The sequence below is a fragment of the Cajanus cajan genome, chromosome 5, assembly GCF_000230855.2.
Source record: "Cajanus cajan strain Asha chromosome 5, NIPB_CcT2T_4, whole genome shotgun sequence".
NCBI classification, from domain to species: domain Eukaryota; kingdom Viridiplantae; phylum Streptophyta; class Magnoliopsida; order Fabales; family Fabaceae; genus Cajanus; species Cajanus cajan.
Window position 1 is genome coordinate 5,191,868 of NC_138521.1, and position 27,821 is coordinate 5,219,688.

A 27,821-nucleotide genomic window follows, 5' to 3' on the forward strand; every position below is an offset into this window, starting at 1 on the left:
ACCTAACATCTTAGAATCATGACAAAAATCAATTTTTATCTTTGCATTGTCTAACGATTCAAAAATATCATGACACCATACATATCCCTTCAACAATGATCAAAGAAAATGATACCCAGAGAGTTATACTCATCCAAATGATCTCAAACCTATCTCAAAAGAAAGATAAGAGAATAAGTTAAAACTCTTATGAAGACATAAAATTCTAAAAGATCCTCTTCTTAGCTAAAAATTTCAAAAACCGCAGCAGATATATTCGGCGCTTACAGCTAGACCTTTGATCACCAAAGTAGCTATAACTGGAGTTCTAGACCTCCGTTTTACCTGATTCCAATTCCATTGGAAAGATAACGTCTAAGGCTACAACTTTTATGAAGATCATAAAATCTAAATCTGTCAATATGGTAGTCATAATGGCACAACAAAACGGCAGCGAAAATATCCTCTACACCAAACAGCAATAGTATATCAATATATCTAAGGCCACAAAAATACATCAACCCTTCCAAACTCACACCTCAACTTCATATTCAAGCTTCTCACTACAATCCTAAACCAAACAACTCACATATTTAGCACAACAGACTTAGAAAATAAAACTCACATGCTACCTAAACCATAAACGGTAAACATGCCAACACCAACACTCAAGGGAATTACCAACATTTCAATCTCTCATCAAGGATACCAAAACTCCAATTCTCATATACAACCTCCTTGGATTCAATCGCTACAACTATAGATTCTAGAAACTCCATTAACCGTAAACTCTCGACAAATCAATGTCTCACCCAAATCTAAGGTCCCAATAATTTCTAGTTGATTAGCAAGGCTTCGTCCACTACTACTGGCACATATGCTTGCAATACGAGCGATATCACTCAACCACTACTTCTTACGTAAGCAAGAAGTATCAAAACAAATAAGCAATCATGAATAGCCTCAACTAAGCTATATCATGTCTTTCAGCCAAATTCTGAGAAAACAATATAAGTGTAAGCACAACACTAACAACACAAGGGAAACATCATCATCATCATCATTATCCTCATCATAAAGCAAAACATATTCCATCATTCATCTACCAAACAAGCATAGTAGACTCATAACTCACGGCCGATTGGATCGACCTGCTCTGATACCACTAAATGTGACACCCTTCTACCCCATAATAGATAAGTAACAACAATAAGAATAATTCAATAAATATAACATCAAGAAGGGTCCACATATTTTAATAAAAACTCATAGGTTCACAAGTCTTGAAATAAATAGAAATAATAATAATAATAATAATAATAAAGTTTTACTCTTAAAAGAAAATTATTAGGTCTCTAAAGAAAAATGAAAGGGATCCAGAATTTACAAATATAAGGTGAATATAAAACTCCTAAAAATAAGTCTCCTCAAACGACAAATAACAATTCATAACTAAAGCATCCTAAATTCATGCCCCAATGTCACATCCTATTAGAGCAGAACCCTTTCCCATTAGAACTCAACACTATGAGTGCCTTCATCTTCACCTAAAAGAAAACCACATAAAAACAGGACGGTGAGAGATAGATAACATCATATATGAACATAGAGCTACCCAATTCCCACCCCACACCGTGCACCAAAATATCATCATTAACTATAAACAACAAATACATCTCATATAATTACCAAACATCATTTTTTTTCAATCATACAAGCTTTCATACACATGCTCACTATATGCTCATACACATCTTCTCTCCTAAGAGTCTCAACTTGGCACTCCGCACAATGGGCGTACCTCGTCAATTCCCTTAGTTGTTGCCAATGCGGGCATACCGTTCTCACACCCTCCCAGGGCCGGTATGTTGCACGGTTAAACACCCAGCGGCCCGTGCAAAGGCAATCCACCCACCGTTAAACCCTCTGTGGCCAGTGAGCTGCGCAGTTAAACACCCAACGGCCCACGCATGGAATGCCTCCCGTCATGGTCCCCCCTGTCTCAACCCCTCTCTGGGCCCAGGGTCCAATGCAATATAGCCACGTCTGGCTTCTCAAGCACCACATGCAACTCATAAGTCTCATGCAACTCATGCATCCCACGTAACTCATAATTAATGCATCTCCATTATATAACATCATCACATGTCAATAACAATCCATGCAATATCATCCTCACATGCTAGGTACCTATCATTAAGTTATCAACATCATAGACCACAAATTTCACATAATTCTTCACACACATCACAATATCTATGACATTCAGTTAATAATTTAACCATAACTCGATATATACATATCCTTTCTAAGTGATCCCAACTCCATTAGAATCCTAACATCAATATCTACAACTTTCATGAAGAACACAAATCCTAATAAAGTCGTTTAGGTTACCATTCAGGGCTCACAAAAATTAATGTTGTGGTTCGCACACAGATTGGAAGGCTCAAATTGCAACTCACATAACTTGATCAAATATTAATATTTTTACACGATTCTTGTGTCTAAATGGTAGCCCCAGATGTCTAGTTTCTAACACAACAAACGGCACTTGATTTGGATAACTACACAGAAAGATATCTCAAAATTACAAACGTATGTCGGGGTCCCGACGCCCGACGCCCAAAACTGGCACTGAGCGCCCAAATCTCTGCCCAGACTCCCCTCTGTGAAATTAAACCTGCGTTTTACGAGTTTCAACAAGGTTTTTACCAATTCTCACTACTTCTACACCCCGTTGGTTCAGTTTAACTCCATTTATATTCTTCATACGTTCCAAATCAATCCATACACATCTCAAGCCTCAAAAATTGGTTTCCATTGGTTTTACAAAAAAAAAATCTAAACTCTTCTTAACACATAAAATTCAAGTCATCAAATTTAAGGATAAAGAATTAACAAGAAAGCCCCAATGGAATTCAAAGACAATTCAAGAAATAAGTTCTTCCAAATGAATTAAGAATTTAGAACATCGATTGCACAGATAATCGTTTAGAATTTTAAATAGAGTTCCTAGAGGGACTTAGGGATTGCCCTCACTACCCGAACACCCCTATATTCACATATGAAGAAACCCATCTCCCCCGTACCTGGATGAGCAGAAGATGAATGGTCTTGGTGTGATCTAAGATCGTTCCTGAGTACTCTTCCTTAGAGCTCTTTGTTTCCCCTCTTTTTTTCCCTAACCCTTCAGAACGCAAATGAGGCAGATAGGGTTAACACCACCTGACTCCTTTCTTAAAATTAATCCATTGGACTGGGTCAACCCAACCCATTTTCCTTCTCTTCTAACCCACTTCTAATTTTCCTCAAAATAATTAAATAAAATAAATACATGTATATTATAAAATATTTTTTCTCTATAATAATAATATATTTCTGACCCTAAATATAATAATATAATTTCAATAACAAAATATCATATAAAATCAACCTTCTCTTAAAACATATAAATATTTATTTAAAAATGCTAATAAAAATACTTATTTAATACGTACAAAATAATTGTCCAAAATAATAATTATTTAAAACGTACAAAATAATATTCCTCTATAATTATTAAAATAATTATGACCAAATACCATCTAATAATAATAATAATAATAATAATAATAATAATAATAATAATAATAATAATAATAATAATAATAATAATAATAATAATAATAATAATAACCTTTTTGAAAATTGGGGTGTTACAGGATCATAAGAGAGTAAGAACATGAATGAGTTCATGAAATGTCATCTTCCTTAGTTCAGGGAAATACATATCCAAAAAGTGGCTAATCATTTGATTTGTGATATGGAGAAGATCTTTAAGGTGTTAGGTTGTAAAGATAAGAATAAGTTTGCTTATACATTGTTCATGTTGATAAGGGAATTGCATAATACTAATGACAAGGTACTCACCAAATATTAGTAACCATTAAAAATAAAAAGAATTATTAGAAACTAGACTTGTACCCGTGCATTGCACAGAAAATAAATTATTATAGTTAATAAATTTTATTTTAATAATTAATATATAAAATTATTAAAATTAATTAAACTTAATGTAACATGAAAAAAATATCTAAATATATATACAAATAAAATGACAATGATAAACGATTGAAAACATGATAATATAAAGTATTAGAAAAACTAAATTGCATTATGTCTCGACTTCAAAAATATCAACATCTATAATATGATCTAATGCATTAACCTGAAGAAAAAAAAACCTTATAATTAACTTATAAGAGGTGTAATATTAAAATGCTATAAAGATGTAGTAATTCAAATAGAAAAAAAAACAAAATTAAATTTTTTACCTTATACATTAATTATCAAATGACTCCTGAATACATCCATCATGAAAAATAAACTTGGTGAAATGTCTGAAAAATTGGTAAAATTAGAACTAAAGTATACATGTTTTCCTTTTATAATACTATAAAAAAATACAAGTTACCTATGTCAGAGTTTGAAAGACTTCTTTATAAACTACATTAGTAGTCGATGTTAAATCATTTACCTCATCGTCACAAATAAGAATTTTTAGACCATTGCGAGATGTGATTCGAGATATTACGGCATATAATTGGCCATATGAGAAAATAGGTTGTGGAAGATAGATGACATAATGCTTCAATGATTATCCTTGGCTTTTATTTATTGTCATGGCAAAAGAGACATTTATTGGAAATTGTCTACGTTGAAATTTGAAAGGAATTCCCTTATTTGATGTAATTAAGGACAATGGACGAATAAAAACCTTTTGTCCAATATTGTTGTCTGATATCACTTTTGCCTCCAAAATATATTTACCCAACTGAGTTATGATAAGTCTAGTTCCATTACACAATCTAGAAGATTGATCTATATTTCTCAACAACATTATCGGAACACTGACTTTCAATTTTACCTCATGATTTGGAAGTCTGGAAGCAGTGATAGTATTAAGGAATTCAGGGATATGAACATCATTAGGTGTACCTAATTGCCCTTCAGTAGAACATGTACTATCTGAACTCAAATATGACTTTAATTCTCCAGGAATCAATGATAGTATGTAATCATTTAATTGGTTAACAATTTCATTTGTTGGTGCTAATATGGCTCTATGTTGGAAAAACGTGTGGTCAGTCATGTTTCACAACAATGATGAATAAGTGCTATCAACAATTGATGAAAGAGGGTCACATGTATTCTTTATAAGCAAATCTTCAAGAAATTCAATGTTCATTTCTTCATCATCTCCTTGACCAACAGTTCCATCACCGATGCTCAACACTCAATCTAAAAAAAATTTAATCTCTACAGCATTAGAAATTGAATTGGTAATCTCTACTAATGGTAAAATTAAATTTTTAAACCTTTATATATTTCTGACCTTAACTGCTTTTGGTGAGTTTTTACATAATTCAATTTGATTGACTCAATCATGCTATAAGCATCCACAAAAAATTGTTGAAAAAGCCTTTTGGAGTACAACAAAACTACCTGCTTATCTCCTCTTTGTTGAATTCTATGAGCAAAAAACTCCCTCATGGATACCTTTTCCCTTTTTTTGGAAGTGTCTATTGTAGTTTCATTTAATGGAATGTCATCACTATATCTATCCTCTCTATGTGGGAACAAAAGTGGATAATGCAGTGGTAAATAAGCAGAACTTACTACAAAAATTCGTTGCAGGTATCCTTGTTGAGTCTCTAAAATAATGTCTCTCTCACCATTACCTACATCAAAATCACCCATAACTAAAGTTGTAACCTTAGACGTAGTTGGAAGATTATACCTCCTACCATTCTTTCCCATTTTCCCTATTATTTTCAATTTCAGGTTGCATGCATTACTTTCCTTTAGACGATCTTGAACCATCCTATATGTTTGAACATAAGGATTATGATAGTCAAGCATCTCTTTAATGTCAGACACTATTTCTGTATGTAATGGATTAGAATTTTTATCCATCCTACAATATAATAGAATAAAAAACCATTTAAGATAAGGACTTAACACATAAATTGAGTATAGAAATTTCAGAAAAGAAATAAATAATATATCCAAATGTATCAATAATTACCTACCAATAGAAATCCTGTTAGCAACTTCATTTTCCGTGTCATATATGTACAATTGAGAAAATTTGGGTTGCTCTCCTAGATTAGGAAGCAAACTACCAATTCTATGATAATTCTCACCACTCATGACAAAAATTGGAGGACTTGATTCATTATTTAACGATCCATCTATCTTACCCCCCATAGTGGTGAATGAAAACATCATGTTAAATGATCTAATATTCTCCAAGAATAGCTTACTCTTTGTGTCATTCTTGAAGTAAAGATCTGTCAAAGATTGCGGTGCAGGCAACAAATCAGGAAGCTTTATTTTACCTTGAATGCAACACAAAGAGAATTAGAGTTTGCTAGATTGTAACCTTTTTGCACTCTCTGAGAATACCACATTATTGCTCCACATTCTTGGCATTTACAAGTAGGATTACCAATATCGCAATAAACTGTTTATTATTATTATAAGAAAATAATAATCCTTCATGTAATAGATTAATGGTTAAAATATGAAACTTAAAATAAAATACAATATTAAAGACATACAATCGGTAGTGGATGCATCTTCATGTATACCATCAATGAGTGCATTTTGCTCTGAAGTTCTTATTAATCTACCATTGTTCCATATTAATTTTTGTGGTTATTTCCTTTGTGCATGGTTATTATGATGTGATTCACATTTTTCGAACAACTTGTCATCAAATTCATTGTTTTGATTTGATGTGTAGTTTACTCTTTGGCTAGATAATATCTTAACTATAAAATAACAACCTAAAAGGATAATCAAATAAGAAATGGTAAATATGAACATTATAAAATTAAATAATATAGTTATATTAAAAGAAATAAGACTCCATAAATTACCATTTGTGACATTCGACAATGAAAATTGAGTAAATTGTTCTGTCATACATACACCTCTTCTAACAACTCTATTTAAGACAGTGTTAGATCATTAACTGAAAAAAAAAAAACTAACCTTGTAAATAAGTTTCTCCATAAATAATTTTGAGAAATAAATAATAGATCAAAAAATTTTGTTTAGTACTAACCTGTTAACCTGACAGTTGTTACATCAGAAGATTGAGACATATTACATCAACGTTGCATACGTGCAACTTTATCAAATAATAGTTTATTTCTAGCAAAAGAGGGGAAAACATTTTGACTGTTGACACCAAGTAATAATGATAACAAAATATGAATAATTATTAATTTTCAAACATATAAATAGAATGAGACATCTTTTACAAAATTTAATTTTACCATTAGTAATATCCGACAATGGAATACTACATAATTCTACTTTATTAGATGCACTTCCTCCAATAAAATCATTTAGATAATGCTCACGGGAATGATCACTTGGAATAGTATTTCCTGCAATTGTAAAATGTACACTCATATATTAATTACATTTTAAAGTGCTTTATATAACTAAATACTTTGACAGAAAAATATTTCTTATTGTTAATATGTAACATTAGGACATACTATCACTCACCATTGGTGACATTTGAATGACACACTCTGACACATTTACTGTGATTACAATATTGAACATCTTCACCGGAGTTATTTCACTTTTTTCCAACATTATCATCCATAACACTACTTGTTTCTGAATACTCAAAATCTGAAAAAACTAAAGAAAATGTTAAATATCTATTATAAACAATTTATAATGTTTAGCATTGAAAGCAAATTTAAGAAGTTCAACCTGTCAATAAATAAAATTATTTATTTATTTTCTTAAATGACTCTCACTTGGGAGCCAAATCTAAAAGGACAATATTACCAGGGGGTATTAGTGTACTAACAGAAGTCAAATGCCCACCTATTAAGTTTCCTTTTTTCCTTTTTAAATTAAAAATTAAAACCTTCCAAACAATCATAAAGAGTTATACAACAAACCTTTGTCTTTTTAATATGAATCAAAATCATAAACATTTAGAAAACTATAATTTGGCAAGCAAATAAAAGGTTAGATAATTTAAAAATCACATGCACGGTATATGTTTGGTAGTAAATAAATGAGACAATGGAATCTTTAGCATTGAAAGAGGAAAAAAAATGTCATATTGAGAGAAGAATAGTCACAGAGGAAGAAATATATATACAGTAGAATTTTTCAAAAAAAAATTCAATATATGTATGAGGCATAACATGTTCAGCTTGGATGGTGATTAAATTTTAGAAACCAATAATCACTCATGGTATATACGATGCAGTAGATAAATCCATCAATTGAATCATTTGTGTTCAAAGAGAGAGAAAAAAAACAATAACATTAAGAGAAGAATATTCAGAAAAGAAGAAATAAAAAATAAAGAGAGGATAATAATATTATAATAATGTATTTTAATAAAATACTTTAAATAAATAACATAACACATACCTCTTTTAAAGTATAAAGTGTCTATCCTCTGTCATATAAATAACTTTATACTACCTATGACATATAAGAAATGAACAGCTTCTAACATAACAATCTAAAAATAAAACTCTTCATCCACCAAAATCATCTCTAAGGAATTTGTTTACAATGAATTCTTAAACTCTGGCAAAATTAAATCGAATAAGAAAAAATTGAAGTGAAGGACATGTAATGAGTTGGCAACAAAATATAAAGGTCAAATTGTAAAAATCCAGCAACACTACATAAAAATTCATCAATTAAAAATGCAAGAATACAACATGACTACTGTAGTAATTAGCCTTAAATAAAATGATTTGTACATACAAAAGTGACGGTAAGTTTTTTATAAAAAAGATATTGAGTTGTAAGATTTGGTTAAAAAGAAAAATTGAAAGATTTGAATGAGACTAATTTCATTTGTTTTAAAATAAGATTATTATTTGAATTATATATAGGTAAAAATAATTAAAAGAATAAAGGGAAAAATACATTAGCTTCTAAAAAATAACATACGTGCAGAAAAATTTATCAATTTCCTTACTAAGATCATTGACTCATTGTAATTGATTCTGAAAATAATATATTTACTAATTATATTTTTTTTTGTGAAGATGAAAACTTCAAACAGAAACAAAAACAAAAACTACACTATCCAACAATGAAATTTATAACTGTTATAATTTATGGAGAAAAAAAACCTCTTCATCCACCCAAATTATCTCCAAGGAATTTGTTTGCAATGGATTCTTAAACTCTAACAGCCTCCACAATCTTATTATACGAACTCTTATCTTCCAATCAATTCTCTCCGCTGCAATGTCCTTTAGTAATGTAAACCTCTGAGTCACGTAGTTTAAAAAAAAAGATGAAAGAAAAAGGATAAAACTTTTAATAATATGTTCACTATACATCAACATTGAAACAACCAACCTTTAAAATTAAAATTTCATACAAACTTACCTGAAAATGGTTTTCCTATGATTGATAGAGAAAATGTGAATCCTCATATTAGAAGTACAAAAGTACCCAAATCAAAAAGTGGACAATGTATATATGGAGAGAGTATTTTTAGAAATAGGGAGTATGATGGAACTGGACAATCAAAATGAAGTTTTGAAAATAAAAATGCTTTAAAAATTAGAGGATAGTTGAGATTAATTGGCATTGAAAAGATGCAACCAATACATAGGAAATAGATATTCATAATTGCTTATCTGAGTGGAAGACAAAATGCAAACAATTTGATGGGAAACGTATAAAGCAGAGAGGAAGATGAAGGATTTTTCTTATGTTCAGAATTTATTAAAATAAAAAAATAAAATTCAGAATAATTATGATAAGATAAAATTACATAAGTACTGTTATTTTGAGCGGGAAAAAAGAATCACAGACTTCCTTCCTTTTATTATAATAAAGATAAAGATACCATCTTAATTTATTAAAGAGGTATTTTAAATATGGTAACATTAAATAAAGTAAATTCAGTTAAAATTTACTTATATTCAAGAACAATAAATATATATATTTTCTGTTACTTATATTCAACATCATAAAGAATATGAAACAAAACTATAATTAATAAAGAAAATTTATTTTCTTAAATTTTGAAAATGACAAATAAATTAAAAATAAAATACTGTTAAAAATATGAGAATTAAAAATAGAAGGAATAATAATTTATAATTAATATTTTTATTTACTAATAAACCTTTAATTTTAGTTGGCTAATTACCTAGTTAATATATTTTTCAAAAACATTACGAGGATTCTAGAATTCACCTTTCATCAAAACGGAAATTGAGAAAAAAAATGAGCAATAAAATTTAACACGTAACAAAAGAGAATATTAAATAATGATTAGAATATGCTTTTCATCTTTACCAAAATCTGTTTTAATTTTTTACTTTTAAAAATCAAAAGTTTTGACCATTTAATTTTCAAATTAGTTGATGTTGTAATTTGTCTCATAAAAGACTCATTTTAATTATTTAACTCTTAAAAAGATAGTTTTAAATATATTTTTTAGACCAATTTAAGATGTTAGACTTATTCTATTAAATTTACTGACATGAAAATTAAGAAATTTGTCTAATATTAAAATTAACAAATATTATATACATAATGAAAATCACATAAAAAATAAAATCTTATATACAATTATAAAATTGAAAATTTTAATATGAAATTATTTTTGGTTACTCATAAAACTTATTTAAGTTAAATTATATTTTTGGTCTCTCTATTTTTATAGATTTGTAATTTTGGTTTCTCTATTTTAAATTAGGGACATTTAATTCCCTTATTTTAAAAATATGAAATTTTGATTCTAACATTAATTTGATCATTGATCATTAAATTATAACATTTTTTGAGATTGTCACCACTTAAGTGACATGCTATTTAGTGACATAACGCATAAGTATAAAAATTAAAAATAACATATAAAAGATCTTCATCTGTAAATATTTTTTGAGAGACTAATATTTATTTTATTAATATTTTTTTTTTATTTCTAAATGTCAATCACTTAAGTTTGAATAAATGTTAAAACTTAATGATTAATATATGTCAATTTGATAGAAGAATTAAAATTATATTTTTAAAATTAGAGGGACTAAATATCTTTGTTTTAAAATAAAAAATTTAAAATTACAGATTAATAAAAATAAACAGACAAAAATACAATTTAACTTTTTAATATGCTTGTAACCCTTTGAGATTCAAACATTATTTTAATTCAAAAATATTTTATTCATTAATATAATAAGTAAAATTATGTCTTGAACCGATGTAAAACTTTAAAAATCATGCTCTAAAGTTGAAAATAGTTATCATTTTAGAATGACAACATGAACTATAATATGGAAATAAAGGACAAAATAAATCTTTTGAAAAATAAAAGATCGACTAAAATAAATCTTTTAAAAAATAAAGGATAAAACAAAAGTTTTAGTGAAAAAATAAGGGATGAAAAATATATTTTAACCTTGAATAATCAGTTAAAAAATTAAAAAATAAAATTTTTAATATTTTGATAGATGCATAATAAAATATATAAATAATTTTTATTGCTAATATTAAGAAATATTTATTAGCGCGTGTTATTTATTTGAATTGAACTTGCCTTCAATCTCTTATATAAGATATTAAGTTTGAGTATTATGTATGAAAAAAATAGTTGAAATAAGAAACTTCATTGTATATAATTAACTAGATTCTTTGATGAAAAATAATTATCGAAAAAGTTATGATATTTTACACAAATAATAAGGTGATAAAAAAAATTAAGAGACATATTAACTAAATTGTTGATAAATTTTTATATTAGTTCATTGTGCTTTTTATTTTTGGGTAAAGAGTTTATTGCTTAGTTTTTAAATTAATATCGTTGCACTGATTTTGCTGTCCATGAACCTTGAGAAACTCTTGGTTATTAGATTCATTATCATCTTATACAACATGGATAATCCCGTTTCTATTCAATTTGTGTGCCGTAAGTTAAGAAACAAAATACTTACACATTTTGATGGCCAAAATACAAATCATACATATGGACGTGTATACACCATTTGTTTTACTTTTTTAATTAAATTTGCTCTTGCAAACCAAAATTTAATTTTAATTATAGTTTCATAGTGTTGGGATATAAACAAGTCTCACATTGATAAAATAAGAGAAAAAATAACAATTTATAAAATACACATATACTCCAATGTTAGAGAGACACTTTGGGTGATGACTAAAAACAAAATTGTGAAAACTTAGGCCCAAAACGAACAATATCTCATTATTATAAAATTATGTGTGCCTTATAAAAATAACACTCATAAAATATCTGTTAAACAAATATTATAAAATACCCCATTACATAATCAATGCAATATACCAAACACAACTCAAAAGCTATATACAATGAATACTAATTTACATTATCAGCAAAGATTAAATGTTGTCATCTCCACAAAGGAAAAGGAAGTAAAAAACAAAATAGAAGAAAAGAATGACGACCCATATTTTGGCAGCTAATCATCATGTCGTATGTTGATATTCAATAATTAATAGGTGTTTTACCGATGATTATGATAGGATCAGGATGACATTTACTTAAAAAAGTTGATAGACGTGTAATAATATTTTAAACTTCTTTTTAGAAGGTGATTGTCCTTTTCATTTACATATCATACCATGTTGGTTTCTTTACAAATACATTTAATGACAGACAACTACAACTTATGTTCCATTATAAAGATAACTTAAATGGATATTTTCTACACGCATTATATTATTATAATATAGTATACTATATTATATTATATAGGCTAGATATAATCTAAGTGTGACCAATAAAATAGGTTAATCATACAATCGAAGTTACAATTATTTTACTTAAATACGTACGGCTTGAGTCATGACAATCAATTTCAATGATATATTTTATAACATGATTTTTGTAACACTATATTGTGAATTGTTGTATATTTTAAATTTTAATATTTAATTTATTTATGAATATGTATTATTTTGATATTTTAAAATTCTAAGAATTAATAAATCTTTATGAGTTTAGTTGTTTGAAGTTGCTTTGTGTAAAGTTAAGGTTGACCAAGTTTGGAGAAAGTAAATAAGGTTCTCAAAAAACTTAAATCTCATAATTCATTTCTTAAAGTTTTAGAGAGATAGACTTTGGAGTCGAAATAAATCTTTCTTTCTTCTAACCTCATAGGGTCATGATCCTTTCATGGAGTAGAGATTTTTGTAGTTGAAGAGAGATTCAAAGTTGATGAGTTAAGAATCAAAGAGAGAATTGTTTCTGGAGGATTCAAGGTAAGGAAGGAAGTTTGTAGTTTAATCTTCTTATGTTAAATATGTTGATTTGTTGAGTTAATCATGTCTAGAATGACATTTGTATTGAATTTGAAAGATTGAAATCTTTGTATTCTATGTAGTTGGGTTTTTCTTGGTGTTGGAAGAGAAATTGATTATCTTAGATCGTGTTGTTGTTACATGTTGTTTATTATGGTGAATCTGAATTGTAGAAGTTGTAAAGATGTTAAATTGATGATTGTGTGTTGAATTGGATAGGTATTTGATGAGTTGAAGAAGAAGAAGGTTTATGTTATTTTTGGGTGAAAACCTTAATTTTTGCTCAATGCAGGTTTTATGATGCCCAATGCTCATCCAAGAATAGATGAACATGTATCTAGAATTGCATTCTTTCTAAGCGGCATAAGCATTGCACAGTAAGAGAATGATTTTGTGGCTAAGATTGCCTAGCGAGACATATTGTGCCTAATGGAAGGACCACAAAGGCTCCTGGTCGCTCAATGTTATATGCTTGTTTTGCGAGAATTTACATAAAGAAATTTGATCACTTAGCAAGCTTTTGACATTTAGCAACAAGCTCCAAGGGATTTTGGCTACATGACGAGCCAAAAGCCCAACTAACAAGGAAAGTGGCAAAGTACTTCCCTCATTGAGTGAAAGTGGTGTCACCTAGCGAGGAGCTCCAAAGAGCTTAGTTTTCCCAACAAGGGTACTCTCGCTCAACAAGATCCCTGTTTTGTGACTTTTTAACTTAGTGTTAATTGTGATATTGTTGAGAAGATAAGATCAAATAATATTGAAATATGTTGTTATGATTAATAAATCATGTTGTAGGAAGTTGAACAGAGATGATTCTAGTGTTGTATAATTAAGTTGTGTTGTTGAGTTGCGTTGTTATCCTATGTTGTTGAGTTGTGTTGTAAACTTTGAAAGATGAGATATCCCATAGTGTGAATATGTATTGTGGTGCTTTGAGAATCTAAATTGTTGAAAAACCTTTCTTGAGTAGTGTTAAGTCAAAAGATGATTTTAGATCCTTCATGATTTATAAGTTTTAATGATAACAAACACTACACCTTTTAATAAGAAAACGCATTGTAAAAGTCGTTGTTTTAGACTATATAAGATGAAGTAGTATTTATAAGATGAAGCTAATTAGATGAAACATATAAACTGTTTCTAATGATCATTATTTATTGTGACTGACGAGTTTAAATGTTTAAATGAATGCTTTATACATTAACAAGTCGAAAGTTGTTGTCTTGGAACCCACATTATGTTAAAAATGAATAAAAGCATAAAGAGTAGTAGAACAAAAGACAAAGATCCTAAATTTCACGAAAAAGGCACTGAAAAAGGACTGCATTCTCGTCTGCATGCTAACTTTGCTTCTTATTGTTCCTACTTTGCTACTCTACTCTGATAAGTAGATTGATCTATCAAAGATAAGGACTATGTCTAGGTAAAAGACATTAATTGAAGCATTTAATGCACCAACAAATACTTTCTCTCTCTAAAGATTAGACGAAGGAGTTCTATGAATCAAACTCAAGAAACTACAACAGTCCACAAGTAGTTTACTCTTGAAGTGGAACCTTGAGTCTTCTCTAGGTCCTTAGTTGATATCATATGACGAATAGGTCAAGTCATACTAATTTAGAAATGAAAAAATCAAGTAGGGATGAAATCGATGGGTAAAATCCTTAATTGATTGCTAAAAAATGGACAATATTTGGAGGGTAGTTAGCGGGCTAATTTCATGTAGGCTTAGTTAATGCATATTAATGTCATGGTAGACCCAAACCCAAATTGTTCTACTCCTCATAATGGTATTGGACCTTCCTAGTCTAAGTGGCAACATCCGAGAAATCAGTAAAATTGTTTAATAAGCATTAGTATGCCACATATTGTGTTGACTTGATATTGGTATGTCAGACATTGTGTTGACTTAATCTCCCTTTTAGAGATTATATAAAGATTTCTTAGTTGACATGTGTGACAACATACAAAGATGTGTTGATAAGTTTTTGTGTAGTTTGTTATGTTAATATATTGATAAGTTGTATAACTGGTTGATGTGCTGTTTAGTAAAAATATTGCTGAAATTTGTGTGACAAAGTTGTTTGGTCATGAATTTGTATATATAGTTAGCTAATTTACTTTTATATTATATGATATTTGTGTACAAGCTTACCCTTATTTTTTTAATGTTATTGGATTGTGATAATCATATTATTATGTGAGTAGGACAAAATTAGGCTAAAGAGCGAGTTGGATATTGTGTCATTCTAGTTATGACGATACTTTGGTGGAGGTTGTTCTAATACAGCTAAGTGTTATTTAACCAACAACTTAGGATGTTATGTTTTGCAATTCTGATAGTGTGTATATTGATTATATTGTAATTTCATAAAGGATTTTTATATTTCAATAGTTAATTCATATACATATATATTATTACATAAATATTTAGGTATTACTTGCATAATAATCCTATATTAGATGACATTTATGTTTTCCGTTGCTTAGTCATTAAGGTGTAGTAAGTGTAGAAATATGTTAAGTCAATATAATTTCATAGGAAAATCTCATTTTCTTTAATTTCATTTAGCATTCTCTTTTTATAATTTTGTATTGTTGAGATTTTGGTCGTTCAGAATTATTAGTTTAAGCTAAATAATAAAGACTATTTTTTCACAAAAAATAAAGACTATTAATTTTTTGATGCTTAAAAATTATATAGACCAAATCTAAATAAATGAAAATAGAAAGTTGATACTAAATAATGGGAACAAACTAAATGAATAAAAATATAAATATGTTTTTATCCTATAATACATCTTTTTTTATTTTAGTTCTTGTAATTTTTTTTTAGATAGTCCTTGCAAAATCTTTTTTAGTGTGATCCATGGAATTTTGTCTGTCCTAGTAATGTCTTTTTTTAGTCCTTATAATATTTTATTTATTTTAAATTAGTCCCTTAAAAAAATAGTAGTGAGTAAAACATAAGATGAACCTGCTTGAAAACTCTCCTTATCGTACACTATCCTTAAGAAGGAAATCGTGCTGTTTCCTATTCTCTCACATTCTTCTCTATATTTTATTGCATATCAAATGTTGACTTAAAGATATTATCAAGTAATTTTATATGTATCATTATCGATATTCATATTTTAATAAATAAAATGATGTTTAAACAACCGAACTAAATTTACCAAAAGAAAACACTTATACTGTCAACTTAAAGTTTAAAAGTTTACAGCAACATGATGCATATGCTCTTAAGTAGGTAATCAAGGATTCAATTTCTAAACCCATGAATATGAAAAAGCATTTGTTAAAAATAGATATTCGTACCTGAACTGAAGGTCCGTGTGTATAAGAAATTAATTGATTGACGATCATAAAAAGAAGGGGTTAATACCTGTATCTAACAGATAACCTAATGGTTGTAGACACGACTAAAGGTCAAAAGAATGGTAGTAGTTAAACTAGGTAAGACGCAAATTAAAGTAAATGTTGCATAATAATAATAATACTAAATCTGCGTTAAGCTACTATTACATGACCGAAAACTGAGAAATCCCAAAAGATAACGAGTTAATATACGATCAATTAATTTATATCTCATACATAATAAGCCAGCTTGCCTGCAAATCATCGAATTTTTAAATAAATCTTCCCATAAGCTGGCTGCATATATTTTTGTCATTTGAAACTCTTTTAGCTCTCCACTCGATAGTTCATCTTTTCAGGCAAAGAGCCAAGTTGCCATGAAAGCATTCAACTAAGTGGTCAATAATCCCGTCCCTTATATGGCATCTCCTGTAAAAAAAAAGAAAAAAAAAAGGAATTGGAAGATTGAGTTCCCAAAATACTGACCGTAAAAGTTATCCAGGAAATATACGATGACATGTAGCTAAGTTTGTTCAAATCCAGATCAAATGGCTAAATGAAGAAAAGTCCGGCAGCTCCATGGCTCTTACAAGGATGTCCAACATCCATGAATCATGATACATCGCAGGTATAAAACTATTGAGATTTGAGATAACTGATTTTATCATGTCTTTATCACAATGCTAAAGACAACAGCACTAGGATACATAAAATTAAAGCAGACATAGGTGAAGTCTTCTAACCTAAGTAATGGAAAATGGAAATTAACTAGAAACAAAACCATCAAAAGGAATAGAAACCAAACATTATGAGCAAGACATGTGAGTCCTTACAGGTAGGTAACTTGGCATGTATAAAACTTGCCTAGGATGACCAAGAAGTTGTCCATACTGCAATAAGATTAATAATATTAAATAACTTTCTAAAGCATCAATATTCGCATAAAAGTCACAAATGAGAGAGAAACTACAAGTGAAATCCCACCTGTGGTCCATTTGGATGAAAATATGGTTGGGATGACATTTGTGCCACCTGTGGATTGTATATGACAGGTTGCTGTGGCCCTGCAAAAGTAGTTCCAACCTGCACAACAACATAACATAATAAAAAAGAAGCAAGTCAGCTGTAACTTGGTACAACTTTTAGACCTTAATAATAATTTTACATATAGTCTCCTATGCAGAGCTAGGCCAATTTGGCACTTAACCATAAAGTTAAATAGTATGGTTTACTTAATTTTTTCTTACCCAGTAGCAAATCTCAAAGCATGGCATACAAATATATGAAACGAACAAGCAAGTAATTACTAATATTCGTCTTTTTTTACATCTCATAACTCATCAGGAAATTCACACATCCCAGGTTAATGTAACATGTGTTGGATGACCAAATCAGAAAATGAGATTGGAGAAATACATTAGAAGCCCCAATCCGTTCGATATCAGTTCACCACAACAGTCATAAATGTTATTATTATAACAATATGACTATTATACAATAATGTCCTTGGAAGAAAACCTCATTGAGTAACGTGGGTGAAAATATTGAAACACTAACTACAATAGAATAAAACATAGTTTCCTCGTTGGAGATTGAGAATATCATTCCATTTAATACTTACTCCAATACCCATGGGCATGGTCGGCACATTTGGTACGGTGGATACAGTAGCTGGGAAATAGAAGGAACCATCAGACACAGGGGAGCGAGGCCTAGCATGTGTTTGAGACGGAACAAAACTCTTTGCATTAGGGTTGAGCTTAAACTCCTGACAACAAAGGGAAAACAAAAAAGGGGGAGCTCTGAAAAATGCCAGTAGCATAAAAAACCAGAATTTATGTGCCTGACTTAAAATAATAGACTAGCATTTGTGGGTGCTATTTTCTATTTTGTAAAGTCAATCTTGTACTTTCACACCTTGGCATTGGGATTCAGAGTCGATTTTTCAGAAGAAAGTGAACCAACTGAAGAACTTGGTGATAGACCACGACCAGAGGATGCTGCCACACAATCCGAACCCGATGTACAACTACCTAGTCTTCCACGTGATATTACAGCCTTTTTTTCCCCAACTGACCCAGTTTCTTCAGGAGTCTTTGACAAAATATGAGTAGAAGGGGCACGGGAAGCCTCATTATGAGCTAACCCACCTTCATCAGAGCCATCTTTCTTCAACTTAAGTGATGACTGTAAATCTACACAAAAAATTCCCTAGATAAGTATAAACTATATTAATAATAAAAGGGATACCACTTTTTGGTGTCCACAATTTATTTTTCAATTTTACCCTTTAGTTAACTACCTTAAAATATATATATATATATATATATATATATAACTATAAAGAAATTACTTATTAATTAACTGTTAAAAAAACTCCTATTCTCTCAAAGGCAGTGAGTGCCTTATATCCTACTAGTACATAATAAAGGAATCAATCACTGAAATGAAATTTCAACTGAAGGCAAGAGCCTCCATTCAGAAAGTACCACCAAGTACTGACAGAAAGCTTCAATACTTCATTTATAATAAACAGAATAATCACTTAAATGGCTTTGGTATAGTTTCCATCAATATTAGTTTCAAGCACAATGCTTTAGATCTAATCAATTCACTAAAATGAGAAAGAAACACCACATACCCTCAGATTTTGACAGCTGGACATCCCCAGTTTGCTGCATCAATTAACAATGAAAGATAAAACAAAAAGAGAAAAATGAGATTTAAGATTATTACATTATAGCAATCTCATGAGAAATTTGAGCAGATATGTGAGTTGTAACTCTGTAATATCAACTTACTATCCAATCTTCTTCCACTGTATTATCAATTGCTCCATGTAGATCATTAACTGAGTTCTCTTGAATCCTGTCGGTCGATTTGAGAATGAATGATAATGTTGATAATTATGTTTTTATGCTGCAAAAGCCACCCTTGGGCAAGGGAATGCAAATAATTGCAATGAAATAAGTAATTATATACAAATAAATAAATAAACAAATACCTGCTTTCTGAAAATGAGCAACTCTGGGCAGGGAGTTCATATGCTATCTGCTTGGCATGATCATTAGAACCAGAGCGACATAATTCCACACCAGTACCTGACTGAGAGTAATCCTGTGCATGAAAGTAGCATAAAATACTAAGCTGAATTTAGGAAATAAAGTGATTACTTTATAAGGAAGGAGGGGGAGAAAGCAAAAGCATGGACAAAAAGGAAAATTTGATAATTGGTTTAGAAATAATTGATTTATAGAAGTTTGTCAAAACCAAGATCCTAAGGGGTGGGGTGGGGATGAAATATTATCAATCATGTGATCGAAATATAGAGAGTATTGAAAATATAAAAGGATATTTTAACATAGAAAATGCAATAATATAAATAATTAAAAAAGGTAATGATACCACTAAACATCAAGTAAGAAGTTAGGAATTTACTTCATAGTTATTGCATTGTATTACTAAAATCTACATATGATAGTGATTATGGAAAGGAAGAGAAAAGGAGTAGAAAGATAACAGGATCAGAGGTTAAATTTCAAATGAAGGCCCAGAACAAACAGAGTTCATGGGTTTCAGAACATTAAAAAAAATGGTTTAATTACTCTTTTGATCCTTATACTTTCACAAGCATTACCTTTCAGTCATTATAGTTAAAAACATTCCAGTTTAGTCTTTATAAATACCATTCTTTTTGTCTCTTTTAGTCCTATCGTTTATTTCTATAGGGGCTGAAAGGTTAAGTTTATGCAACTACGGAGATTAAAAGGAAACAAAAGTTGTATGTATAAGGACTAAAATGAAATATTTTTAATTATAGGAACTAAAAGATAAAATTCATGAAACTACAAGAACCAACATGGTAATTAAACCAAAAAAAAATAAAACTGTGAACTGAAAGCACTGAAGCAAATGCCTGGTGATGGAATCTTCAATGGTGAAAACTCCATGATGCTTCACAAGAAAACTCCTTCTCGGATCCTTGAGATGGATACAAGGACTTGAAGCTAAGAAAAGGAGTAAGAGTAGCCAAGGTTAATCTTCCAATTCCGGTTAGAAGATTGGTGATCCTAACTGTACAAAGGGAGGAGCTCAAGTAGAGAAGAGGAGAGGATCTTTGAGTGACTTTCGGTGGAGAATTTGCACAAGAAGAAAATTCTCATATAATATCCAAAAGTGGCTACAATATCCGGCCAAAGTGAATATATAGGGAAGCTAGTGTAGTGAGCAAGTTTGGCTTGACCCAAGGTTAAGTTAAACCATACCATGGTTTAACTAACCTTAGGCGTCAAAATTTGAATGTTTAAATTCAAATTTTGGTGCCAAACCGGTCACCTCCATGTGCGCCTCTCATTTGGATGTAATTTGGTACTCATTTAAGCATCATTTCAGTCACACCTTGTGCATGTGTGCACATGGCCGAAATGCATACTAAATGAACTACTAATTACATGCAAATGAACATGCACATGCTAACCTAGATTAACCCTAAATTCACATGGCAATGAAATGAAAATTCCTAACCTAGGTGGCCGAAATACAAGGCCCAAAATACAGTACAAGCCCAAAGGCCCAAACCTATACTACACCCTATTCTACTTGGGCTTGAGTCAAAGCGAAGAGTACTATGGGCTTCTCTTGAGCATGGGCCCATTCTTCATGAATCCTCTTGGCCATAGCCCTAGTAGTTGGGCCTTTGGCCCATGGGCCTCCTCCATCACCTGGCAGTTGTCTCACTCGTAATTTGAAGTCCAGGAGGGGTAAAAATAGAGTTCAAATAACTATTATAAGACACATATATCATTTACCCAGCAACATCATTAACCTCCTAAACAACTAACACACATCTTCCCATTATGACACTCATACTCTAATATTAATTTAAAATTGCAGAATCACAAAATTGTAGAATATTGAGACAATACTACACTGTGACGCCCTTATGAATCTGAAAAATGCCAGATGCTAGCACATCCAAAAGAAATTGTTTACTGAAGATCAGTAATGCATAAACAGTTAAACACGTTATGGTATGATTCAGTCACAAAAAAGACAAGCCAGTGATATCCAAAGCAACAAATGATTGAGACTTGCTAAAATACAACACTTAGTAAATAACTGGTTGAGGAGGTACCGCAGAAGATAAATTTGACCATGTTTGTGTTCCGTTATTGCCTTTTTGACCAATTGCTTCACCTGGTCTCGTAATGGCTAAATCATAAATACTACCAAATGTTTCAGAATTGTGCGAATCCAACAGCTTGTCCTCATTTTCATCATAACCAATATCATCAACACCTTTACCCCTATAGACTGAAGAAAATCTGGTTTCTTCATCAATATCAAAGTTATGATAAAGGCCTCTTTCCTGTTGAGAAAAACAGAATTTGAGGAATTCAAATAGACAAATAAAAAATTAAAATGCTCAATTGGTCCCTAAACTATTTGGAAATTTTCAAATACAAACCTTAAACTAAAAAAATTAAATGGGTCCTTGATCATGTAATTTCTTTGATCGAGTCCCTAGTATTTTTAAAGCCACCATCAATTGTCATTTTTTGGCAGTTTCAAGCCACCAAAGATAACCCTAGAGACCTACTTTTAAGTTTAGGGACCCAATTAAAAAAAATTAGGGAGAAAAAACCACCCTTGGGCAAAGGCTTAGTTACCACATAAGTAATTAAACCTAAATATAAGGGAGAAAAAGGGCATTGAAACCACACATACCTCAGCCAGATGTAGATCTTCGGTTTCTTCACCCTCAATTTCTCTAGCTATTTTTAAAGCTTGCTTTTCCAGCTCTCTTGTCTTAGGCCCTTTTTCAAGCTTTGTTGTATAGATTTCCTCATTGAATGTGCTTTTTACACCAAACAATGTCTCATTTGTTTCAAACTGATCCCATCCCCTAGAAAAATACAAAAAAGAGTCAAAAATAATTGTCAACATAAAACAAAACAGAGGAGCTGTTAAGAATTGCAATCAGCATAAACAAATGAAAAAGAAATGGATATAAATATTAGTAGTAACAATGTCATGTACTCAATTAAGCCTCATCTTATAACTAAAGACCTTCAAAAAAATCCCTTATTTCCTTTATGCTATGTGAGAATAATTCATAACCAGATTTTATTGCAATATCCTTTCAATATTTCCACAAGCAATATCCTTTCAATATTTCCATAAGATAGGGACAACAAGAAAACTGATCCAATTTTTTGTCTTGACAAGTAATCATAATATTAGAAGGCTTCAAGGAGGGACAGTTCAACTACAAATGGCAGAAATGAAAGTAATGCCATCCAAGTAAAAAAAAGAGAAAAACAAAATAACTAGGAAACATTTATAAACAAAGGAATTATTAAGCTCTTCCAAAGTTCATCTTCATCATTCAAAAATTCATTATTTATTACTTTTCCTTCACTTGTTACAGGAACATCCCACAGGGCATTTCTGATTTCAGCGAAGATCTCATCCAAGCTATTATGTTAGTCCAGTGATCCTTAAGTCTATAATCATTATACTGCCCTATAAAGAGAGATTAGTCATGTTTTACTGAAGTAATTACTCAGGAAAAAAAATTACTGAGAAAGAGAAGGAAAAAGATTTTCGAATCATAGCAAACTGAAATGTCCCTAATGAAAAACCTAGTTTCGAAAAGTCACAGAGATGAACCAGAAACGTGTGATTAGAAAGTAAACAGGTTTTAGACTGGAGAAAATAGAAATAGGTAAAAATACAGAATGTTGCCACAGGTGATTCTACTGCACTATGACCAATGATACACCATTATACGGGCGAGGGGAGGTATGATTTTCTTGGTCTTGACTTTCAATATTTTCTATTATCCCCAGTATCCATATTTATAATTTTAAAATGGAGGAGAAAGATTTCTTCAAATAAAAATTCAAAGAGTGATATTGAGACATCTACCATTACTCCATTAACATCTTACATCCTATCTTTTTAACAAACTTCTAAATGTAAACAATAAAAGGTTCACTCAGCCAACTTCTAAGTTAAAGATTAACAAAGGAGACTTGTAAGCATGCATTCAGGCATCAAGACTTCAAGAAAAGAAACAATTCTATTTCTCAAAATATGCAGCCTAATGCTATAAAGCTTGTGCAATATGTGGGGGGTCCACTGGAAAAAATCCTATCATTCAAAAAAGAATTCCTTTTGGAATAATAAGAAAAATATAAAACCACCTATTCCAAGGGCCATCAAAGATATTTTCCAGTTCAGGGCATTGTGGATCATCTTCATCGGGCACCCATCGCTGTAACTCTCTACCTATCTCAACATGACGAGATTGAGATATTACTGAATCAACCATGATCTCGTGCTGCATATCATAGTGAGATTCACTAGGTAGACCATCTCTGGAAACAGCCAAATCCTGCCAAAATGCCACATCAAAAATATCATCAACAAACAAATTGACAGTGTGTTCAATGCAACTAAATCTATTCCTGAACTAAAAGTTTCCCAACACCACTTATTACTATACAGCATCTTTCTTTTTGAAAACATAGCAAAACTTAAACTGGAATTACTAACACTATTTTCCCAGTACACTGCAGAGTGCAAATAAATGAAAAGTGGCAAACCTTCACAATAACTTGTACAAGGTCATTGGCAGGTATAATTAATGTCTTAGAAGGTGCTTTGCTGACAAATTCTACACCAGATCTCTGTCCTTGCAAAGTGCCCTCCTTTGTCAAGCGAGCCATTTTCAAAATGATTCCTAAAAGTACAGTAATGATAACATAAGGAGTAAAAAAAAATGTCAATTTTTAAATGATCTATAAAGATAATAATGAAAACCAGAAGCTGGAATCTATTAAGCACTACAACAATACAAAAAAATATTATTGTCTCCAATATCATCAATCGATAACACAAACATAACAGAACATACCAAAATCTTTGTCAGTATTTGTTGCATGAAATATTCCAGAGTATATAGATCCATTTTTCACCTGGACTTCCACATGCTGCCCAATAAGGCATGTTGTTAAATATACTAGTCGATCATGTGAAGGAGTCCCATAACTACCAACTTTGTTGTCAGTCACAAAACCTGTAATAATAAATATCAGCAAAGCAGTAAGTAAAATAGAAAATAGTTAATAAGTCAGGTCTGAAGTTTACCTGTACTTGGTAATCTGCTGCTGGCATTTGATTTTCCAGAGGGGATCTTATTATCAGACTTAGTTGCCCCTTCTTTCTCCGATTTCCAACGACCGTATCCATTAGATGATTTAGGCTGCCCAATTTGTTGCAAATTCATCATCACCCACAGCCCTTGCCCCACTAAAATCTAGAATACTAAGAAAGTTAATTTACAAGACTTCATTCCATTAAAGATGGCAAAGAAAAGGTATACATATATATTCATAAAACAGTAATCTCAAAAGAATTTGCTAAACATTACAAAGCAGAAACATATAAATTCAAGGACCTAAATGTTAACATGAATTTAAAGAAACACTTTACATAAATGCACAATATCTATAAAGACATACAGATTTTTTCTCATTAATGCATGATCATATTAGAGATGATAACCACAATTTGCAACAACAAAAAAGCACTAGAATAATAATAATAATAATAATAATAATAATAATAATAATAATAATAGCAATATAACATAGGACTTGTTTGGATAAAATTCTCCAAAAACACTTATAGGAAAAGAAAATAGAAAGAAAAAAATTGAAATTAGCTTCTCCATAAACTAAAATGAGCTTTTCATAAGTTAAAAAAAGTTTTTGAAAAAATCAATATGAGAAAGCTTCTACAAGTTAGCTTATGCATAAGCTAATATTAGATTTTGGAGAAACTAATTTCATTTTTTCCTTTCTACTTTCTTCTCCTATAAGTACTTTTGAAAAAGTTCACCCATACAGGTCCATAGTTACATATCATTTTGTTGTTCATATCACAATATATTCCTCCCCTATCAACATGATACGAGAATTACATAATTTTTCCCCAATTTGTTAGAAACTTAGAATGTCATAAAAAGCATCATTAGTCTTATTCAAAAGAAGTATGTCTCTGTATAATTCTATTATTTACAGAAAAGAAAGGATAGAGAAATATGTATCCCATATGTATCAGTCAAAATAATTTTTTCAAATATGTATAAGAAAATTAGAGGATACACCTTTGAATACATGTTTAGGAGTATCAAAGACATATCAGTACTGGATATGAGTACAACACATTTTTGGAGAGTGTGGGATTCGTAGCAAAGGGTTTCACTATCTGCCCATCCATATTCAACATTCATGTAGCAACAGACTGGTTATATTTGGCCAAGAGAAGTATAGTATGAATTTGTTTAGATAAACTTCTTTATAAACACTTACTGGAGAGAGAATATGAAGAAAAAATGAAATAATCTATCCCATAAGTTAAAATTTGTTTATACATTAAGTTAAAAAGAAGTTTTTGGAAAAGTTAATATAAGAGAGCTTTTATAAATTAGTTTATGGGGGAAAAAAATTACTTTTCCTTCTTATTTTCTTTTTCTATAAGTGCTTATAGAAATCCAAACAGGCCCTATATAATATAAGACAAATATCTACAAAGGACTAGCAGTCTAGCACCAAGTACTTTTACATTAAAGGTTCTTAAAAAGATAATATTTTAAGCTGTATTTCACAGAAATTTAAGTTTTGTGAAGATATTTTTTAGAGGCTTAACAAGTCTTATGTTGCCGTCATTGTATCTAAGAATAAAATAAAAAGAAGTTGAGTTTCTATTCTCTCATCACTTTCCTGTTCTCTTCCTCAAACTTGTTCGGCCCTCATTTTCCTTTTCCTATCTGCAGCATCAAATTCTGCCCCATCTTCATAAGCAACAGAACCTACATCCCCAAAACTTTTCCAGGCCTTTACCAGCAAAAGAACCGTAATTATACTAATCCAAATCATCTGAAGTCCCAGTCACATTGATACACACCACGTTGTTCCTCTCATTCCAAACCCGTTTTAGTTTACTACAACTCAACCATGTTCGAACAAAACAAATCAACCACCAAACCCCATAAACCATTCCCCCATTCCTAAACCCAAAACAAAGCGCGGAAATCAGAACCTCAATGCCCTTAACAAGAAGGTCTTCAAATTTTCAAACACCACCAACAGTTGACTACAAAGCCTAGGGCAACACTACATAAACCTTCAAGGGCAAAGTTCTATTGCCGTCATTCCTTCCTGGCGATGAAGCTGCGTTTCTACTTTTCCTCTACCCTGATCAATTTGCTACTCCTCTCCCTCATCAATTAAAAACTAATAAATCGATAAAATTCTTGAGGAACGAAGAAATGCACGAGAAATTTGGCTGACCTAGGAAGGAAACGAATGCATATGCTAGCGTGGGTTGATTTTGGAAATTGAATTCATAGACGAAAGGAGCAAAGTGGTGAGGGAATTGAAAAAGGGAATAGGGATACCTGGGAGTGCGATCAGAATAGGAATTGCGGTGAAGGAGGCACGGATTGCAGCGTCGGAGAGAGAATCAGAATCACGGTTTTCAATGCCGAGACAAAAATCAATTAAAAAAAGGAGCCACCAAGCACTTCAACTATTAACAGAGTCATTATTTTATTTTATTTTATTGATAATTAAGGATTAGAGATAATTGTTAATTCTGATTACTAATTATTTTCTTCAAATCAATAATTTATTGGGAGTCAAGGTTCAAGTCTAACCTTCTGCTTCTCGTTACTCACCCGTTTCCTCCGGTAATCCGGCCTGACTCCAAGACTATGTTTGGATATCGGTGATAAAAAATAATAAATTAAAAATAAAAAATAAATTAAAAAAAAGTTATTTATATGCTAAATATTTATTTTTTATAAATTTTAATTATATGAAAATAAACATATATCATGTATTTGGTTACATTCTCTTAAGATATAGCCCATCCACTTTCTAAACTTGTGATGGATTGATTTGAAGTTACTCATCTTAATATGAATCAATTTACAAAAAATTTACATCTTTTCAAATTTATGGATTTGGTTTGTAAACCTACAAAATAATATATTTATCATTAAAAATATTAATCTCAATATATTAAAAATAATAATAATTTGTCTATAATAAATGACTTTAAAAATATAT

General features: G+C 30.5%; 1 protein-coding gene across 3 annotated transcripts; it reads right to left on the reverse strand.

Moving 5' to 3' along the window:
- Positions 1 to 16,791: 16,791 nt before the first annotated feature.
- On the reverse strand, positions 16,792 to 27,464 carry LOC109802173 (polyadenylate-binding protein-interacting protein 3). 3 transcript variants are annotated; one of them, XM_020363410.3, is made up of 15 exons: positions 27,407 to 27,464; positions 24,835 to 25,003; positions 24,602 to 24,763; positions 24,291 to 24,427; positions 23,889 to 24,079; positions 22,408 to 22,585; positions 21,815 to 22,048; positions 19,685 to 19,797; positions 19,482 to 19,548; positions 19,322 to 19,355; positions 18,598 to 18,875; positions 18,302 to 18,448; positions 17,665 to 17,763; positions 17,514 to 17,570; positions 16,792 to 17,109 (listed from the first exon to the last, which is right to left on the reverse strand). In XM_020363410.3, the coding sequence occupies exons 2-15, from the start codon at positions 24,974 to 24,976 to the stop codon at positions 17,080 to 17,082; spliced, it is 1,869 nt and encodes a 622-aa protein (XP_020218999.1). In that variant the 5' UTR covers positions 24,977 to 25,003; positions 27,407 to 27,464; the 3' UTR covers positions 16,792 to 17,079. The 3 variants fall into 3 exon arrangements, with proteins under 3 accessions (XP_020218999.1, XP_020218998.1, XP_020219000.1); XM_020363409.3 differs by lacking the exon at positions 27,407 to 27,464 and adding an exon at positions 27,149 to 27,342; XM_020363411.3 differs by lacking the exon at positions 27,407 to 27,464 and having other exon boundaries at positions 24,663 to 24,763; positions 24,835 to 24,975.
- Positions 27,465 to 27,821: the final 357 nt, after the last annotated feature.

Coding starts and splice junctions, on each gene's coding strand:
- LOC109802173 (XM_020363410.3), bottom strand. CDS start 24,976: ATGATGAATTTGCAACAAATTGGGCAGCCTAAATCATCTAATGGATAC. Junction 24,080..24,290: donor TTGTACAAGTTATTGTGAAG/GTTTGCCACTTT, acceptor GCATTTTGGCAG/GATTTGGCTGTTTCCAGAGA. Junction 19,798..21,814: donor GGTCAAATTTATCTTCTGCG/GTACCTCCTCAA, acceptor TTTCATGCACAG/GATTACTCTCAGTCAGGTAC.